This window comes from Spermophilus citellus, assembly GCF_964194105.1.
Source record: "Spermophilus citellus genome assembly, chromosome: 3".
In the NCBI taxonomy this organism is placed as follows: Eukaryota; Metazoa; Chordata; class Mammalia; order Rodentia; family Sciuridae; genus Spermophilus; species Spermophilus citellus.
In genome coordinates, this window is record NC_138184.1 from 148,987,454 (window position 1) to 149,008,676 (window position 21,223).

Here is a 21,223-nt window from a genome sequence, read left to right on the forward strand (position 1 = left end):
TTTTTAAATATTTTTTAAATTGAGACAAGGACTCTCTAAATTAATAAGGCTGGCTCTGAACTTGCAAGCCTTCTGCCTCAGCCTCCCACACTGCTGATATTACACACCTGGCTGCTCTTTCATTGTTTAACATTTTGCAGTCATTTGGACTTTAGCTTCATGACATAAATGCTGATTTTTAAAGAATGTGATTTTTGGTATAAAAATAGTCTAAACATAATAAACACACAACATGAATATTTCTTTAAAAATGTATAAATTAGCAATTTTATTGAGGTAAACTTATACATTCCAAGAAATGATCTGGCTCTGAAGCAGGATATTCAAACTGCCTAGACTTTTATATCATTTCAAAACCATTATATAAAATATTTCAAGTGACACTTTATAAAATTATAAATATAAATCACATATAAATTAACTCAAATCTCATATTTAAATTATCAATAAATTAAAAATAATTAAAATAGTGTCCTAACGCTCATACTGTCAGTTCTTCGTAGAGAACAAGATAAGGTAGGTACCCAGTGGACAGGACATGTTTTCTGACCATGGGAAGCAATACCCATGAACCAATAAGCTTAGATGCCCACTATGCTTTCCGAACAGCTCTCAGGGTGAACTGCAGGAAATTCTCAAAGTTGCTCAAGATGAGTTGCATGGTCATGACCTTCTGCCAATCATTCTGTGACTCCAGTTTTGCCAACAGGTGGATATTTGCAGTTGGGCTGGGGAAGACTATTTTATTGGGATCCTTCACCTGAAGGGAAAAGAAAACAAAAAGGATTGTTAGAAAACAAAAAGGATTGCTCCAGGCTGTAGGAAGATGTTTAAATTTGGGGTGAGATTATTTGAGGCCACTTGTCCTAACACATCCAGGGGAAGTGCTTTTTCTCTGAGCCCACACTGAGAAGGTCCCTTCTATAACAACTGAATTCTAATAGTCTCCCACCAGATGGTTAAGCATCTATAGGACAGCAACACTACCTTGTCTGTCTTTCCCTTTAGTTTCTAAAACAGTGCCTGGCACAAAGTTGTTATTTAATAGGTAAATTAAGAATTCAGTTTTCCCCTTACTATCCATCCAGCATCTTTTGAGAGACCACTGATTTGTGGTATAAAGAGGACTAGAAAGGACTTTAAGTGTCCCAAGGACAGGGGGACAACTAGTTGCAGAAGGCCTTGAATCCCCCAGGTGTGGTCCTGGAGTACTGTAGCATTGACATCAACAGGGAGTTGTAAAAAATGTTAATCTCAGGCCCCACCCAGAACTGCTAAATGGGACCACAGCAAATGATACTGGAATTCCTGTGCAGATTAAGGTTTAAGGCAAACAACTACAAGAGGTAGGGTTAGCACAGAGCATTTTTCATTCTAGGACTCTCCTCAATTCACTTTGCTTGGCTCATCCAAACTCTGAGCCACCAACCTTCCATGACCTACCATTTAATAGTTAGCTGGTGGTGGCAAAGCCCTTGGTCCCTCCTTGGTCCCTAGCCTTTGGCCATTTCTCTGCATTAACTTTCTGGTAACAAGAATGTCACTTGGCAGTGACTAAAATATGAAAACCATTTTTTGCTGTTTTTTTTTTAATAATGGCTCACTGTCCCTCTGCCTCATAGGCAGCCATCCCTGTCTAAGCAGCCTTGCATCACTGAGTTCTTGAGCCCTATAGAGGATAAGGAAGTACTCACCTCTTGTTTCAGAATCTCAATCAGGGCTTTGGAACTGAACTGCACATGTTCAGCTCTGTCCCTGTTATTGCCTTCCTGAAACTTGTTCCGGATGTATCTCAGGTAGACCTGAAACTCCAGAAGCCCAGAGGTGATTCGCACAAGGCAGTTGTCCTATAAGAAGAGAAGGAGAAATCAGTTATTGTCAAGAGACAGAATCAATCTGAAAGCGTAAAATTTCTATAATTCAGCATCTTTTCACTCTGTCTCTCTAGAGAATTAGGCATCACATTTTGGGACACTGGACAGCATCAGCTGCCCCATTTTAAATATCTGGACAATAAGAGACTCCTGGAAGGAGACGGGTGTAACAGAGTGACATCAATAGGGAGACTGGGCCTGGATCCTGCCTAGGGAAGCCAGAGAGGAGAATGGTCCCCTAACTATCTTACCCAGAATGAGCTAGGTTAACATTAAGCAGCTGTGAAAAATCCCAACACAGAGGACCCATCTCTGGCCTTGCCTGTTCAGAGATAAACCTTTTTTTTTTTTTTTTAGAGCTTTAAGTTAGCTTTGTCCTACAATTAACATAATGTTCTTTACATCTGTCCCCTTCTTTGTTGCCTGCCTGGTTCTATATGTATGCAGGCCCTTCATGCAAGAGAGCTTTGGCTGAGGAAGTTAAAAGTTTTTACCCGATTGTATCCAGTTTGGAAGCATCCATCTTTTTCAGTCATCTTTGGAAGGTTCAGATTGTTTTCGGACACTGCCACATGGCTCTTGATACAGGTCTCATCATTCTTGCACAGCTGGGAAAGAACACTAGAATTGTTAGCATTTAAGTGCCCCTAAAGCAAACACCACTAGAGGGCTGATTTGTGTTCTATCACAGCCAGGAAAGTCTAAGAAAAATGAAGTCACAATCTATTTGTAACTGGCAAGAAAAGTCTAGTGGAATTAGGCATACTTGAGTTCAGTCCCAGGCCCACCTGTGACTTCACTCCAAACTGGGAATCATTAAATATCTCCTTGTTTTGAGGATTTGATAGTATATTTATATAAAGTGCCTGGCACATTATAGGTATTTAATACATGACAACAATTTGATGATAATTTTGGGCAAACATAATTTAAACTATAAAATTTCCAGCTGGAAGGACCTATGAAATCATCTAGTCCAGCTCCATAATTTTAGATAGAGTTCAGAGATGGTAGGAAATTTGCCCAAGATCACAAAGGTGATTCTGCACAATCAGAACTATAGTCTGGGCTCCCAGTTTGCTCTCCTGTATTCTTTCCTTTTTATCAAACAAAGTCCAAATACTTTGCAATGACAGTTGAGAGATGCTTTAATCTGCTTAAGGTTTTGCCTCTTTGGTGGGCCCTCAGGTAGGCATCTCAGAAAGAACGACACTAGGGAATCCTCATTGAGCTTACATCACCTAGAAGTATTACAACTGCCTTGAGAAGCTGAGCATTAATTTCAGGGGAATCTAATCTACCCATCTCTGAGGTACAAATTGAAGGTTTGCAGACTTTACTTTTCAGTAAAGGAAAAAGATCTGAGAAGCAGTAACCCTCAGTTTATGTCAAGTATGGAGCTGAGAATGGGCCAGGGAACAGAGATTCAGGCCCCATTCTGTATTTTTCAGAAAAGGACCCCCACCCCAGACCAGCAAAGAAATACAGAACAGTCTGCCCCTTTGCCTCAAGCCTAACATGCCCCAGAACCCAGCAGAGACCTCCTAATTCAGAAGCCCTGTCCACATTTCAAGGACAAGAATGAATGAATGCCCACATGGGGCCTTCATCCCCAACACCAAGCCTACCCACCTCTTTTCTCATTTCGAAGACTTCCTTGATGAGGTAGGAAATCTGTCCTGCGGTTTTTCCAGAAGAGGCACGTGTTGGTTTATTTCGAGTGACACTATTCTCTCCATCTTCTCTCCTAAGTTCTGAGGCAGGGAAGGCAGCAGCCACCACTAGGAGCAGCCCCAAGGAGGCAACTGGAAGAAAGGCGAAGAGAAAGCAGGGCGTGAGCTGACAGCACAGCTGGAGCCTGCTGCTGGCTGGCAGCCAGCCCTACTCGACCACACGCCTCCTCCCTCACACCGTGCTCAGTAGCCCCGCCAGCAGGACTCCCAGGGCCAGGGATTTTCTTCACTTACTTGAGAAGAACTTCATGGCTGTTCCTGGAGGGCAGATGGAGTGCTCTTTCTTTCCTGGTGGGCTCAAGAGCTGAATGTGCCTCAGACATCCCCAGTCTCATATTTATTGGGACTTGAGGCTCTAATTTTGAGACTCATGGGAAAATCCCACATTTGATAAAAATCTTTGTTGTGGGGTGGGGGTGGGGCCAGAATGGGTGAGGCTGATTGGAAACCTCATTAAGATTGTGCAATGTGACGTCGTTTAGCATCAAAATATTCACACAACTCTGGGGGGGGGGGAAAGTGTGGCTTAGGTCATCATTGAGGCTAGCTCTAAGAAGCAGGATCACTCTTCCTTTACTTTCTTCTTTTTTTTTTTAGTGACTCAGCACTTTAGCATGTTTTGAGAAAGTAAAGCTGAAGTCACACACAGTATTTTATGAGGGGGAAAAAGAAACTAAAGCTATGATTTTTAAAAAACAATACTTTGATTACCAGACTAAGAGGCTAGGATTTAATGTTCTGTCTATCTGTATTTGTGAAAAACCTTAGATGTTCTGATCTGAGTTTCCTCAGCTCACACCACAGGACCCCGGCCTTCTGGGGTTACACAGAAGATACTACTACCAGTCATCTCAGAATTTTTATTTCCTGGCTTTCATCATGACCAGCTGTTGGAGAATTGTCTGGCTATCCTCAAATCTTGTGCAGTTATTTCTAGGAGTCTCCAGATAGAGTCTGTGGTACATGCATAAATGACTCCTTTTTGCCAAAAAGTGGCACCTACCAGTTTCCTCCTCACCTGTTCCAGCCTGCATAGGGGAGATGCCTGCTCTCACCTTGGTTCCCTGACCTCTTCCTGGGGGGTCCTTGTGAATTCTTCTGGTAAGAAGAATTAATTAATCTCTGTGTCAGAGTTATCCTGTACTCTAGCTAGTTATGTCCCTACTGCTGCCCAACTTTCTTCACCACTGCCAGCAAACATGCAATCCTCTTGTCTTAGGGCAGCATAAGGTAGGTGAGTGGGCCCAGGTTTGTGGGAGTACTCAAGTTGCTGAAACACACTTGGTTCAGGGTAAAAATGGGGAAAGAATACTACTAATTTCTTTGATGAGGATGTCAAAGATGGATCTTATGGCGTCTTCTAAAACTTGACTACATAGTTTCCTCTCTATGTGACTTGATTTGAATCTGAAGATGGCATGGCTCTAGAACTGAATCACCTTCTCCTCCAATGCCTAAGGCTTGCTTATTGGGTATGTTTAGACAGCCCTTCCCCCTTCCCTCAGGATGACTTTGTTTGCTTAGTCTCCTGTAAGTGAATTCTAGATCAGGCTGCCCTACCAGCCTCCAGAATCCCAGACAGCTCTGAGGATGGTATTTCAGGTTTAATCTTGGATACGTGTATGGCACTGAAAGAAATATTTACAAAACACAGTGTTAACATCACAATGGGCTTCTTTGCTTTGCAGAGCAGATACCTTCAACTTTGCTAAAACAATGACCTTTGTTAGGGCATTTAAAACATGATTATAGATGGCCACACCTATAATCCCTTCTGCTGAGGAAGGATGGTTCCAAGGTCAAAGCCATATTTAGCTATGTATCAAGGCCCTAAACAACTCAGTGAGACACTTTCTCAAAGTAAAAATAAAAAGGGCTGGGGATATGGGTTAAATCTCTAGTACCAAAAATTAATTAATTAAAGATAAGGATGATTTCCTCGAGTTTTGTTTTGTGAGTAACATTTTAGGACCCAACTGCTGAAGAATGTGAGATCACCCATTTTCCCCCATTCATCTAAACAGAGAGGCCACAGTCAGGTCCTCTGGCCATAGTGGGGGTTTTTAGTTTGAAAATGAAAATGGGGGAGGATGGCTGGATGGTTTCATTTTTAATGCTTTTGGGTTGTCAGCAGCCTGGACACCCTGAGTCAAATGCTTTCTCCTGAATGAAGCCATCTCTCCCAGTTCCCCTGGGTAGGCTGTGATAGACCTCTGCAGTGTGGAATTACTTTTCCTCAGTTATATATTTTTTGAAAATATGACTCAAAAAATTTCAAATACTTGAATTTAATAACTCAATGCAACATAGATTTATCTTTTTTAAAAAAGTGCTTTTAAATTAAGAGGCATGTATCCATATTAAATTGTTTAAACAGTACCTCAGGACATACAGGGAAAAGTAAGACTCTTTCCTTTCCTGGCTCCTTTTTCCAGAGGTAGCACCTAGTCCTCAGTATTCTCAACCAAATCCTCTGTTGGCCTCATCTGGGAGAGGTTTTTACAGCTTCCCAGGTACTCTTTATTTATTTACATTATCGGTGTGCCCCCCCCACCACACACACACACACACACACACACACACACACACACACACACACACACACTGTAATTTCCTATGGCCTGAATATGCCACCTATGCAGCCCTCCTTGGATGTACATATAACAGAGCACAGGCTCTTGGGTATCACAGCTTGGGTTGCAAGTCCAGCTTGGTCACTTGCTAGCTGTTTGACCCTGGTTAAGTTACCCAAAGAATCTGTGCCCTTCTTTATTCACCTATAAAACTCGGGTAGTAATGCTTCTTGCCTTATAGGGCTGCTATGAGGATTTAATGAGATAATGTAAAAAAATCTCTGGGGCATATTAATCCCTCAAAAGCACTAAATTTTTGTGACATTCCATGGCTGGAGCCTCTGCCTTAGCAAATTCTTCTAGTATAGCTCTGTCAGCTCACCTGGGGTCTGACTATGAGTCACTATGAAAAGAATTAGGTCACTGTGTCAGTGATGAATTGGTCTCCCAATCATAGAAGTGAGATCCTATGTTCTGTTGAAAACTCCTTATAAAAAATGGAAAATTATCTCCCTCTTTTCTTGAGAACATTAAGCTCTCTAAAACAGATCCCTTGAGGTCAATAATTAGCTCAATTGTGTCTTGCTCCTAGATGATTTCCAAGACATTCTGCTAAGTGATTTTTCTGTGTATTTATTGATTTATTTTCCAAAAGTCCACAGCCTTCCCTGTGCATGGCCATCATCATTATTCAAGTTTCTGAAGTGGCTTCTGAGCATGAGGGTGCTAGACAATCCTAGATCATGTACTTCTGGCAACAAAGGGCAGATTGTATGGTCCAGGAAATGCAAGTTACCCTGTATAGCCACTTGCACATTGGAGCATGGATCTTTGTATAAATGCCTGGGCTGGCATTTGTGGAAAAACAGACTCTTTCTGTTCCAAAGCATTAAAGCAACATCCCTAATCTACCATGATATCTGCCTTTCTTTACATCTCAGTGGGCTTTTCCACACAAAGAATTCATCCTTTGCAATTTTTTACTTTTTAAACTTTTTTGTTTTCCTTTGAGCAGTTTTAAATTCACAGTAAAACTGAGATAAAGGTACAGAGATTTCCCAAATAACCCCTGCTTCCAAACCTTCCTCACATTTTAATATGAGTGACCAGAAAAGACTGTGGTGTCGACACTTATTAATTAATACTACAGCTGCTGGATTTCACTTTTGCTAATTTGAAGTGACTGCCAATTGAGAGCAAGAGAGGAAATACAAATGGGAGCATGTGTGGAGGAAGAAAGCCAAGTCCATTCCTTTATCACTTAACATAGGGCTGGCCGTGTTTCCTGAATCACTGTCTATGTCTGCTTTCCTACATGGTGGTGGAGTCCAGGTCACAGTCCATTGGTACATTGGAGGTGAGGGGAAGAAAGGGATTTCTATTTGGTACATTAGCCACCAGAGGAGAGGTATTCTCCAAGTCTCATAAGCTGTGGGGGTGTGCTCTTTGGCTATATTCCACGGGTTGGAGATGGGTAGGTCTTTGATTTAACAGGAGGGAGTATCTGAAGGAAAAAAAGGAACTCACTGGGTACTAGGGAACTTGCAGTTGCTGTTAGAAAATAGTTTCACTTGTCACCAAGGCAGAGGAAGTTTGCAAATTGAAACACTGGGTGCTTTAACATCTTCTGGAATTCAGTCCCAGTGAGCAAATGCCAGGCCTGAAGGCTCTGGTAAATGTCCTACTTTGGCAAAAGTGTTGGTATTACTTAGAGTATATGAGGAATAGATGGTGTGTCTATTTGGGAAGAGCTGGCTGATCTTGGAGAGCAGCCGGACCCAGTGACCAAAGCTCTTGACAGTTGCCAGCTTGGTCCAAACCTAGTATGGCCTCAGTCTCGGCTCTGATGCTCCATTACAGATCCTGGTGACTTCATCGTCTGGTCTCAGCTTTCCTGAGGGGGGTGATCAGTGTGTTTGAGGGGGGTGATCCAGCCACAAGGCCAGGAAAAGAGTACATCTGCCCTGCTCTGTGTCACTTTTCTATGCCCTCATTGTCACATGCTGGGTTACTCTTCTCTTGCCAAGGGAGAGAATCCTAGGCATTTTAGGATGGAAATGACCTCTCCTAGGGCAACAATGAGGACTTTCTCTGCCTTTGGACCCTCATGCAACCCCTTCCACCTTGCCTGCAGGCCTTCCTGGAAAAGAATTTCAGATCTCAAAATGTTGATGAACTAGCTGCTTTGAAGTTGTAGCTTGGTGATAAGAAATTCCTCTAGGGCAGAGAGATCCCTTGGGCAGAGTTTTGGAGCTTTATCTCTTCTGTGTCTGCAGGACTGGTTTTCTGTATTGCTGATTGCTGGTTCTGCTTTATGATTGGGAAACTTCAATGCGGAGCAATCAGCTAACTTAGTCTCAGAGTCATTTGAACCATTAAAAAAATATTTGTTTTTAGTTGTAGTTGGACACAATACCTTTATTTTATTTGTTTTTATATGGTGCTGAAGATTGAACCCAGGGCTTTGTACATGCTGGGTGAGCACTCTACCATTGAGCCACAACCCCAGTCCTTGATCCATTTTTGGTTTCTACAAAGATCTCAGTTCTCTTGAGTTCAGCGTCATAGGCAGAAACTAAGCATGCAAACTATGGGCTGTTTCCCTCCACCTTTTTGCCTCAAAATTAAGGTACTAAGTACCCATTTGAAAGTATCACATGTACTGGCAAGACCAGGGGATTCTGCTGGCCTGGCTATGATGTATTTTACCTCCCTTCCCTGCCCTTTTGGATAGTTATTTGCTTAAAAGACTGTCTTAGTTCCTCTGAATAAAGCCTCCTGTGTGTACTTAGCAAGCTGAATTCATGAAGGTAGGGAAGGACTTCCTAGTCTTCATGGTGGGAAAATACTCTTGAGTTTCTGACACATTAGGTTTTATTTTTCCTGAAGAAAGGTCTACTTGGATTGATTTAAAATGTTACAGAAGCAGGTAAGCAGATCAAAGAATCTTAAATGATCTTTTCAAGATATTGAATTCTATGTTGTATAGATCTATGAATGTGTGTGTGGGTGTGTGTGGCATAGAGCAGAGCCTTTGATTTACCATAGACATGGCTCCAAGGGGGTGCTTCCCACTCTGTGTTAGGGCAGCCTTAGCGATCTGGGTCCCCAGGAAGCCTGGGTGGGCTTTCTCCTGTCACTCAGGCCTGTTACTCCTCCTGTGCTGCTGGGTCTCCATAGTAGTCCATGTCTGGGCTTCAGTTTTGTATCCTTCAATGACTTCCCTGGATCCCTTACCCTAGAAGCCATGTTTCTTCTGTGCTACTTTCCTGTGGGTGACATGGGTGGGTGAAAAGTGGTGACAGAAAGGAAGGTGTGGTTTGCTTCACTAGTTTGGCTAGAGATCAGGATGCTTGGAAATAGTTTCTTATTCCTGAAGGTTTATTTGGGGGCTTGATGCCTATGTCATTGCTGCTAACTGCCTCAGATTCTCCCTTGTCTCTAGAAAGCCAACATAGAGGCTGTCATATACTTCTCCTCTGTATTTAGTTTATTTGCTGTGGGTCCAGGAAAGCTTCTGAAGACACCAGGTTTGTGTAGTCTAGGGCAGGTCAGGCTTAGAAGGAAATTTAGGTCTGGGGCGATTTCTGTCTGACATTTTTGGCCACTCTGTCAGTCAGGCTTGTGAAGGCCCCATTGGTCCTCTTGACTTTACTTAGATTACAGTATTCAGAAGAAGGTTGTGGTTTTTTATGTTGCCAGCAAAAACTTTTGGCTTAATGTAGGGTTTCCCTGAATTAGGCTTGTCTTTTTACTACATTGCCAAATCCTTGATTTCTTGTGTTTTATGAATGTAGTTGTTGGCAGATATGAGTGTTTAGATGACGACTAACTGGAGGATTTAGAGCAAGGTATTCTCTCATCTAGGGGCTTGATTAGGGAATGCTCTCCACATTCCTCCCTAGCTCTAGCATTGTGTCAATGTTTTGTGATTCTGTGGATCTTCACTAACCATACTGAATATTCTAGAGCCTACCTTTAGTGGAGCTATAGGAGTAGGAGTCCCTAAAATGGAGAAATAATTCTTGAAAGCTCAAAAGTCTGATGCTGTCTAGATCCCACCCATAGAGCAATTAGTAGACCTGTTTGTTGGGGTGCTGTCCATTTTGATATGCCAGTGTCTTGGTGGCCTCATGCAGATTAAACTGGATTCAGGAGAAGCCAGAGCACCTGCACTGAGACATCAATGCAAGGAGATCACAGATTTCTTAATTATGTACAAGTAGGAAAAGATCAATATACAAAGTTAAGTACTTAAAGCTTAAAAAACAGTTATGTGAGAAAGATGTATTAAATGCAGAAAATAGAAAAAGGCAAAAGGAAACAAAATTGAAAAGTAATTTTATCACCCAGCTAATTGTTATCATTATAGTATAATCATTTCTAGTTATACACACACACACACACACACACACACACACACACACACCTCTGAAACTAGCATTTAAAGACTATAATGTTTGATAACCTGCTTTTTTTTTCTGTTTCTTTGTGTACATAATATACTGGGTAACTATATAGGGATGATGTAAATTATTCTATAGATAAACCAGAGTTTAGAAGAGACATATTCAGTAGGTTTATAGATGACTCCTATATGTGCACACCATTCTCCTCATAAGACATATGAGGAGTTCATATCTTAAGGAGAATGGGAATCATTTAAAATAATCACTGGGTTTCCTGAGTGGTTAACTTACTGTTTGTGAAGTAATATAATCTCCAAGTTGACAAATTGTGCTTATCATTTGGAATCATGAAAATGAGTTTGCTGTTTGACCAAAGTTTGTGTTTCATCTGGTCTAGGACACTGTCAAGCTCTGGTGAGACCTTATAGTGGGTTTCAGTAGCTCAGTATTCTTCTTTGCCAGTAGGATGTATGGAGAGTTGTCAAGTGCAACAGTGTCATCATGTCTCCTCAATTTTGTGTGGCTTATTACCTTTGGTAGCTTCAAATTCATTATTGAGGCCTGTTTCACAAAACAAAAGAAAAATGAATTAAAGCATTTCATAAAAATTTGTGGTCTTGGGCTGGGGATGTGGCTCAAGCTGTAGCGCATGCATTAGGCCCGGGTTCGATCCTCAGCACCACATACAAACAAAGATGTTGTGTCTGCTGAAAACTAAAAAATAAAAAAACATTTAAAAAATTCTCTCTCTCTCTCTCTCTCTCTCTCCCCCCCCCCAAAAAAAAATTTTTTTTTGTGATCTTGAGATATCTCTGTCCTTTCTATTTCAGTTCTGGTGTGTCTGCCTCAGGGGACCACTCACCTATTATGATTGTGTGGCTTGTGCAAGAGAAATTGCAATACTAGAGGGCAGTGAAGCAAGATCCACCACAAACCAGTTAGCAGGTATGATAGCCTGCCTTGATTATGGTCAGGGAAGGTATGTAGGTGAGAGGTGATAGCCATGCTTCTCCTGAAAACTCTGAGATGCCAAAATGGACTACCTCTGGGTATTTTCGCAAAATTTCCTCTCTAGATCTCTTTAAAAACACAATCATAAGCAACAATGTGGGATAGTTTTAATAGACTGTGTGAAGTAAGATTCTATACAATATTGTTTTTCTTCTAAAGTACTTTGAAAAAACGAGTATTTGCATGTAGGATAAATCAGGCATTTGTTGAATTCTAGTGTCTGGGCTAGGTGCTTTACAGGCATTAGCTCATTTAAACTTCACCCTATGGAAGTAGCTATTATTATCTTTACTTTGGAGATGAGAAACTGAAGTTCAAAGACGATAATGATTTACTTAAGGTCATGCAGCTCCCAGAATCATGAAGAAGCTTGATGGTTTTGGGGAGGAGAGGTGAAATTTGTTAGGTTGGTTAAACATAGGGTTGTCAGATTAAATACTGGCCACCCAGATGCATTTCAGATACACACAAACAATTTTTTAGTATGACCATATTCCAAATATTACATACTTATGCTAAAAATATTTCTTGTTCATTCAAATTTAACTGGCATCTGTACTTGTTAAATCTAGCAACTTTATTTTGTAGGTCCAGCTTATTGTGGGGGTAGTAGGTGCTGAAACCTAGGTAGAAGTATAGGTAGCCAAGAAAGATAGTTTGAGCAGAGCAGTAATGTGATGAAAATATTTAGTCTGAGTGATCAGAAAGAAGACCGTGAAGGACTGGAATCAGGGAGATGGGCTTGGAGGCTGGTACAAACATCTCAGATAAGACCAAGAGAAGCCCAGGTAGAAATGCTTGGAGCTGCCTGGTTTGGACTTAAGAGAGCCAATTGTGCTTCTCTCTCCCCAACTTTCCATTCAGTTACTCCTGATAGTAGCTTGAAACTAGATAAGAAGGGAATATTTATACAACAAAAATTGGTAAATGCTAAAATTTAGAGCCTTCCCTTCACTTCCATCTAATCCCCAGCAAGTTGTTAAATATTTTCCAACATGTTCAGGGGGCCCAAGAAAATAGAGGGATAGTTTGAAGACAAACTCAATTAAATCCAGAGATCAGTTATTATATAAATTCTATTTGGGGAGTGTAAGAAAAGCAGATGTCAAAGGGATTAAGGACTATATGATATTTTCTTATTTCAGAGGCAATTGGTCAGGAACGTCTGTGCCCCCAAATGAAGGCATAGAAGTTGCTACTTGTGTAAATGGATAGACACTGCTACCCATTGAACCCCAGGGGAGTGCTAGGATTGCACAGGGCAGAACTTGATTTACAGTTAGATGCCCTTGGATTTTCCCCAGCCAGGAACTGGATCATGCCTCAGTAGATCAGGGAAGAACCATGGATGAAGTTAGGGACTGAAGATTAGTCACACATAGCAAAGCAGCAGTTTAGAGGACTAGGGATTTCTGATTTGTCACTGTGTCACACCAATAAGAGCTGATGAATGGCCAGGCTAGCTTTGGGGCCCTGAGTAAGACATGATGACCAGAGCCCTAAAGGGTTCTTTGGGTCCCCAAAGAATTGTTTGTTCTTGGATCATAAGTTTAGCTCTCAACTGTACTGGAATGACAGGCAATCGTTTTTCTTGATATTATTCTTGGCATTGCACCTTGTGCTGCATCCTCCTTCTGATTCATCTCTGTTACAGTTCTATTGCGTATTTCTAAAAAGTTGCTTTAGAAAAACAAACAATATCATTAAATCCAATCCCTTGACCTCTTTAACAGTATCTGCTAATGACAGGAACCTGGTTGATACTTGACTGGGTTATAGCCAAATTTCAGAGTATTGAGTAAAATATGAAATCCCTAATAGAATTTTGGTTCCATTACATGGCATAGCTCCCAGGCAGGTCACATGAGGAGTCTCTGTGTTATAATTATTTTTTCTTTCTCCAAAGCATGTTAGTCTTTTCAGAATCATTTCAGTGCAGGGAAGAATGACATCTTGCGGATGCCGGGACGTCTCTACATTCTGAAATTCTATCAAGACTCAGATCCTGCCTGGATCCTCTCAGGAGCCTCTGTGCATCCGTTTCCAGGAATAGTGAGGGTTTTCCTTGTGCTCTCCAGTAGGGTCATGTACTGAACTAATGTCTTTCCAGGCAATGTCATGATGGCACAAGATCTGGAAACAAACTGTCTGGGCTCAAATCCTTGCTATCCACTGAGAATTTATTTAACACCTAGGCTTCATTTTTATCATTTGTAAAATGGGAGTAGCAATGGTACCTTTTGTCATAAGATTGTTGGAACCTATGTAAAGCTCTTGGTATCTGCTTGGCATATACAAGGGGCTCTGTAAACTCAAGCTATTATGATTACTATTTCTCTTTCCACAGTTAATTGAGAGTTTCCTGAGGACTATGTCTTTCTCATGCCAAGCAATAGCACAGAGTTAAGCATTTGGTTGATGCTCAGGGTTGATGAATTAATGAAAGGCAAGGTCTACTTGCAATGGATATGTTGAAAATAACCGTCAAAATTTCGAAGAACAGATTAATTCATGCCATTTTCTTTGTGAGCTTTTGAAAAAATCATTTAAAACATTAAGTTCACTTGATTTGCAAATTATAAAGACCAATACTTTGTCCAATAATTTAACATATGTATATTTATTTATTCCATACCACAGGAAGTATGGTTGACTAGATAAAACATAGATTACAGGGACAAACTTGGTTTAAATCCCAGCTCCACCCTTTATTGCTTGGGTGACTTTGTTAAGGTGCTTCAGTTCCCTGCTTCTGGGTTCCTTCATTTGTAAACTGTGGTAAATAAAGTTTACCATCTAAGAGTGGTACAAAAATTAAATGAAGCCAAATCCATTTAAGCACAGTTATTAGAATATGCTAAATTGTCAGTTGATGCTAATTAGTATTATTGTTGTTGAATTGTTATATTGAATGAGGTTAGGCAAGAGAAAAAAGAAGGGAAAAAGAAAGAAAAGGATCAAAGTAAGCAAAGCAAGAATGGAAGAATGGCTGAAAACCCCAGAAATGGCCACTAAAAAATAAGGCAAATAAAATGACTTATAGATTTTTGTTGTAAAATGTTATATTTTACTTTATGGTTTTTGCGTTGTGGGCTGGGGACATAACTCAGAGGTAGAGTGCTTTCCTAGCATGTGCAAAATCCTGGTTTCCATCCCAAGTACCATTACCACCAAAGAAAATGTTATTTAATTTTTGCATAGTTAACACATACACATGACACAGAATTAAAAATGTTACTCAGTGAAAAATCAGTTGCTTCCATCATTTACAAACTATTAGGGGTGACTACTTTTTTTTGTGATTCTTTCTAGAAATACTTGATGGGTTTATAAGCAAGATATTTGCATTTCTCATGATTTATTTTTATTCTTCTACATACATGATGATGCACCAATCACACTACTATACATCTTGCTTTCTTTATTGAATGTATTTTAGCAATTATTTCTCATTGGGAGATACAGGGCTGCCTCTTCCTTTTAAAATCATGCATTCCATTTATTTGACCAGGGCCCCATTGATGGAATTTTAGGTTGTTTCCAATCTTTTGTTTTTACATGTAAAGCAGTAATGAATAATCTTTTCCATGTGTGATTTCACACTTGTGAGTGTGTCAGGGGAATAGTTTCCTAGAAATGAAATTGCTTACTCAAAGGAGATGGGCAAATTTGACAGATAGAGACAGATAGAGGTTGTACCATGTAACATTCCCTCCTGTGAGCTTCCGCATATGATCATCAGCATATGATGCTATCAGTCTTCTTGATGTTTGTCAGTGTGAAAAGGGAGAAGACATATCCTATTGTAGTTTTAATTTGCATCTCTCTTGTTATAAGAAAGATGGAGCATCAATTCAGATATTTGGGAATCATTTTATTTTCTGTTAATTGGCTGTTGTTGTTTTGTTTTGTTTGTGGTATTGGTGATTGAGCCCAGGAGCATTGACTTCTGAGCTACATTCCCAACATTTATTATTATTATTTTTTAAATTTTAAGACAGTGTCTTGCTAACTTTCCCAAGTGGGCCCTGAACTTTTGATTCTCCTGCCTCAGTCTCTCAAGTAGCCTCTTTCTGTTGATTTGATGGAGCTCTTGATGTACTCCAAAAGGCAAACTTTTGTTTTCTTATGTTTTTAATTTATCATTCATCCTTCTATTTAGTTTATAGTGTTTTAGTTTTTGTGTCATGCTGAAAGCTTTTTATTTATGTGAAACAAACTTTATATCTCTTCATTTATGGCTTCTAGATTTTGTGACATACTTAGAAAGGCTTATTTAATTTACTCTGATAGCATAAGAATATTCTTCTAAGTTTTTCTCGGTATCTTTAAATAATAACCTTCAAAATATTGGGCTAATGCAGACTCTGCTTATCACATGACAAGATGAGTCCTTCTTGTCACACTCTGATATAAATACATACACAGAAAAAAAAGTTTAGGTCTCCCTGGAAGGTAGAATGAGCAAGATTTATTTTTTCATTTTTGTATTTTTCTTTGTTTTTTAGGTTTTCTGCATTGATTACATATTGCTTTGGCATCCAGAAATTATTTTCAATTAAATAAAAGTTTATTTTGACCTCCCTTAGCCTTATTTTAAGGTATCCTTGGTTCCTAGATCTTTTGGAAGCATGCTAAAGATGTTGCTTGTTTGAAAACAGTCTGTTTGGCTTTCTATACTGAATAGCTTTGGTGAAGTCCTAATGACTTCCTTGTTGCTCAATCTAGTGAGAGCATTTTAGTACTAAATTTACCTAATCTGGCCTATCTGAAGCTCCTGACCACTCCTTCCTCCTTTGCCTTTGCCCTTTCTCTCTCTGCCGCTTCCTCCTTGTGACTTCTGCTCTGGCCATTGCCCTAGCTGTTCCTTGTGCTAGATGCTCTGAGTCTGTATGTCATCTCACTTAGCATACACTACAATTTTCTGAAGGAGCTGTGGTTATCAATTGGATTTTCCAGGTGAGAAACCTGAGCATTGACAGAATTAAGTAATATGAACAAATAAGCCCCGTTAGAAAAGGGTAGCGCCAAGTTTTGAACCTAAGGACTCTGTCATCTTAACCACCATACTAAGCAGGACATTCCCTTTGTGCCTTTGGTGGGCCAGCTCAACATTGTGTGGCTTTATTTACACTTTCCCTTCCATGCTTGCACATGACTCCCAAGTTTATGTCTCCAGCTTCTATAGCTGTATTGCATTCTAGTCACATGTCCCCTTAGTAGTTCTATAGACATTTTCAATTCACCATGCCTATATCTTAAGAGATTGTCTGGAAAGATAGGGCTATTATTCTTTTTTTTCATAGTGTTTGGTATAGAAGGCTGGCAAATGAGAGTGCAGTGACACCTGCTCAGGTATTTTAGATCTGAGATTGGCACTTTGCTTTTATTAAGTTAGATTCAAATCATCTTGATCCCTGCTCTCAGGAATTTCTACTGATTCAGTTATATTTGCATGTCCTTACCCTTTTAAGGTCAATAAATCCTTCTGGAAGATTGGTTGCCTTTTCCCCACAGCTCAAAGTACTGTAACCAACATATCCTGATGGGAAGGCCAGTTCATTTCCTAAAAGTGCAAGGGGCTTCCTCTCAGGGAATAATTAACATAGAAGGCCTGGAATCCGTTCAAATCTCCTGAGAGTCTGGGGTTCAATCCACTGGAGTTAATAATCACAGAGAACTCAAGGTAGAACATCAGATTTAAAAACAATTGCTTTTCAGCAGGAAGAGCAATCTTCTGGCTAAAAGATTTTGTGTGTGTGTGTGTGTGTGTGTGTGTGTGTGTGTTTCCCCTTTTAAAATGCTTTTATAATTGGTAACAGTCTCTGTAGGAAGAATATTGCCAGTTCTCCAGCATGGTATTTAAACTTTTCTAATAGTTAAAGATCCAAATTACACAAGTAACATATACTCATTGTAACTAGGACTTCCAGTCCATCCAGATGACCATTAAAAACCTGGACTGTCTTCTGCACCTTGCCAAAGGCTCACACAAATTTATACAAACTGACATCCTGATTACATAGATAGGGTTGGGATTGGGTTATTTATTTAAATACATGTAGTGATGAAATTATACAATGCATATTAATCTATAACTTGCTTTTCTCAACTAACTATATGATGGATATTCTATCCATTCAATCAACACAGCTTTCATTTTGTAATAATAATATTTCATTTTGTAAATAATGTGCAATATATCACATTTTACCATTTATTCAACCAATTTCCTTTTGATGGACATCTAGGTTATTTTGAGATTCTTACCTCTACATACAAAGCTGCAGGAGATGTCCTTGTACATGCATTTTAATATTATATTTCTATGGGGTACTAAAAGTAAGATCGCTGAGTGCTAGGGTTGGCTAGTTTCTAAAACTACATTAATATATGATCAGAGGAAGAGAAAAGAGAAGTCATGTGCTTCTGTCTGCAGGTACTATAGTAGGTACTTTCCATTAGTTGTTTAGTTTCATCTTGGTCACCTGTCTGCAGTCCTGCCCCAATCCTTCCTCTATAAAACCGCAGATAAACACCCTGGTCTTTGCTCAAAAGCCCTGCATGGTTCCTTTCACCTTCAGGGAAAAGGCTGAGCTACTAACATGGCCCACAATACCCTCCACAGTTTGGTTTCATCTCCTTCTTCTGTCTCTCCCTGTCCCTCTCCCATCCTCTTTGCATTTCAGCACAACTATTTGCAGTTACCCTCCTTAACAGACCGTTTCAAAACTCTGGCCTTTGCTCTGCCTTCCTCCCTGTTCGGCTGGTCCTTCTTCACACAGTCCCCTAGCTCTTCTTTCACTCATCAGCACTCCCTCAATATTTGGCTCTTTCAGCAGGCCTTTTGCAGGTCAGTTTAGGAATTAGTAAGGCTGGATCATGCTGTGGGGAGTTTCAACCATTTATTGTTTAATTCAAGTCTGCTGTGCATCTGGGTCATTTTCTTGGGCAACTGCCCTCAGAGACCTGACTGATGGAGCTGATGGAGGCTTTACCATTCTGCAATTATACCATCCAGAACACTTGGCTTCCTAGGTTGAGAGAACTAGATGATATTTTGCTAGCCATTAAACGTATCGGTTCAGAAATGACCATGTTCCTCTCATTCCCAGCCTACTGGCCAGCACTATTCCTTACTGCAAGGGAGCAGAAGGTATACTCCTATCGTGAGGCCAGAAGGAAAAGAGAATTGAACATAAATGAGTGCCAGAATCTTGGACCGCAGGTGAGATGCCACCATTCTCTATTTGTCTATTGGAATTGTGTGGTGTTAGAATGATGGTTTATGTGTGTCTCCCCTGGTAGAGTGGGTAAAGAACTTTATCTTGTTTGTCTTCATATCTCCAGCATCTGGTACAGTGTCAGTGCATAGTAAATAGTAAAAAAAATTTGTCAAACAAATCTATTCATACATCAATAATATACATTTTACATAGGGAGACAGTTTAGAGAAGTCAATTAACTTGCACAGCTAGACTATAGCAAAGCAGGATTCAAACCCTTATCTGTCAGATCCCCCAAAATACATACTTTAAGGATAGGTTCTAGAATTGAGATTCTTAGGTCTGACTGACAATAGGCAATTTGCCTGCAGAGAATTAATTCAATCTTAGAGACACAGGAATCCTAATTGGCTATTTAACAAAGCAAGTCTGGAATGCACAGGTGTATATCCGCTAGAGGGTTTTCCTCTGTGTTTTCGGAATCTGTGGGGAAAAATTAAGCATCCAATACCTTCCAGGTATAGATTTTAGAAGAAAACAAAACAAGGAAGACCAGTCCTAGCCAAACCAAAGGACGTTCACTTCACTATCAGAGCATTCCTGTCTTTACTTAATATATGTGACTACTCTCTACTTTCACACAACTTGTATTTCTACAGAGTACTATAGAATATGGAGCTTGGAACTTATTTTGAACCCCAGCTGCCACATTCCAGAACCATCACTGATCTCTCTGAGCCCCTTCCCACCTTTTTTATTGTAAATAACAACACTTGCTGGGTTGGGAGACTGAGGCAGGAAGATCTGAAGTTTGAGGTCAGACTCAGTAACTTAGCAAGACATTATCTCAAAACAAAAAATTTAAAAAGGACAAAAAAGGGGGGAGGTGGCAGGAATCGGGAATGTAGCTCAGCAGTAGAGTGCCCCTGGGTTCAATCCCCAGTACTGCAACAAACAACAGGAAAAGAACACTGACTATGAAAATACCTACTTCACTTTTATTTGGGGTAGAAAAAAAATGCTAACTTTGTGCTCAATTGGCTTCAAAATTCCAATGGAACTTGAGACAGGTACTCTACCTTTCTCACACTCCTATAGTTTTTAATGTGTCAATCTATAGCACTCTTTCTGTCAGTCTTTCTATGTTGATTTATGTTGCTAAAAATCATAAAAAGAAAATATTGGGAATGAAGTAATTTTGCATTTGAAAGATACTTTTAAATGAGAATTATTTGCTAAGAATAGAGTAATAATTCAGTTCAAAATAATCCCCGTTGCTGTTCACTCTGTTTTCCCTTACTCTTCTTTATCATAGTATTTACCGCTAGCTGAGGTTAGATTGTCTATTTGCAGGCATGTTCCTTATCCATCTCTCCCACTAGTATGGGAACTTCCTGTGGACAAGGACTTAATTTTATTTACTACTGTATTAAAGTTGCCCAGTACATAACAATCTCTCAAAAATATCTGTGGAATGGGTGAATGAACAGGTGAATCTTTGATAACTCTAAGCCCCTCACTTAGGGAATTATTTCTGATATATGCAACTTAAGAGTTAATATGATATTGTTATCTTAATGAGATTTAAATGTGCTAGACTCTTTTATGTTTGAATATGGGACTATAGAGTTCATTAATAAAATAGAAGAAATAATTGATTTCTAGTAAAGTACCATATAAAAAAAAATTTATGCAGGAGTAAATGAAGTGAGATAATTTTGCTTCATCATTGCTTTTGGATATGTGTGACTATGTAAAATGTTTTAACATTTTATATCATAAAGGTAATAAAGTTTCCCTCCGTTCATACACACTGACCTCTTGTCTTGTGCCCCAGAGATAACCTAAGAGTTCTGGAAGTTTTATGCAATATATTTTTTGTGTAGTGGTCACTGATGAACTTACTCCCTATGCTTGGTGTACAAGATAGCTTATCACTTATCTTTTTCTCACAGGTTCTTCCTTATTGGGCAGCAGAGAGGTCTGGTCCTGCCAGTTAGCAGGAGCCCAGTTGTTCTCCTTCATACATTCTTCTTTCATTTTGACGCAGCTACTTTCGAGGAACTGCTTGGTCTTTTAGCTCTCTGTTGCTTGCCTTCTCCCCAGGATGGCTCCTTGGAAACTTATTTGGGCACTCACTAGTACTGTGATGAGAGCATGGGCCATACCTTATCCCCCTGGTTAGCCTGCTGGCATCTGCTCTTAGAAACTGAATCTAGAGGACATGAGGACTGTGCTCCCTTGGCTTTGTCTGACTTGGCCCATCTACAATTTCTCAGCAAAGTGGCCCCTCAAATCTCTTTCTCCCCATACCTTTTCCTTGAGGACCTCCTTTGTAAACTGGCTAAGCAACAGGACCAGCTCCCTACCCTTTGTTCCCCTTTCCATGGTACAAAG

The 21,223-nt window shown here is 40.0% G+C and overlaps 1 protein-coding gene across 1 annotated transcript; it reads right to left on the minus strand.

Annotated features, from left to right (window-relative positions):
- Positions 1 to 592: 592 nt before the first annotated feature.
- IL6 (interleukin 6) lies at positions 593 to 20,866 on the minus strand (the record flags this gene model as incomplete). Its single annotated transcript, XM_081283286.1, has 5 exons — positions 593 to 760; positions 1,695 to 1,847; positions 2,369 to 2,482; positions 3,507 to 3,713; positions 20,780 to 20,866. The coding sequence occupies 5 exons, from the start codon at positions 20,864 to 20,866 to the stop codon at positions 593 to 595; spliced, it is 729 nt and encodes a 242-aa protein (XP_081139412.1).
- Positions 20,867 to 21,223: the final 357 nt, after the last annotated feature.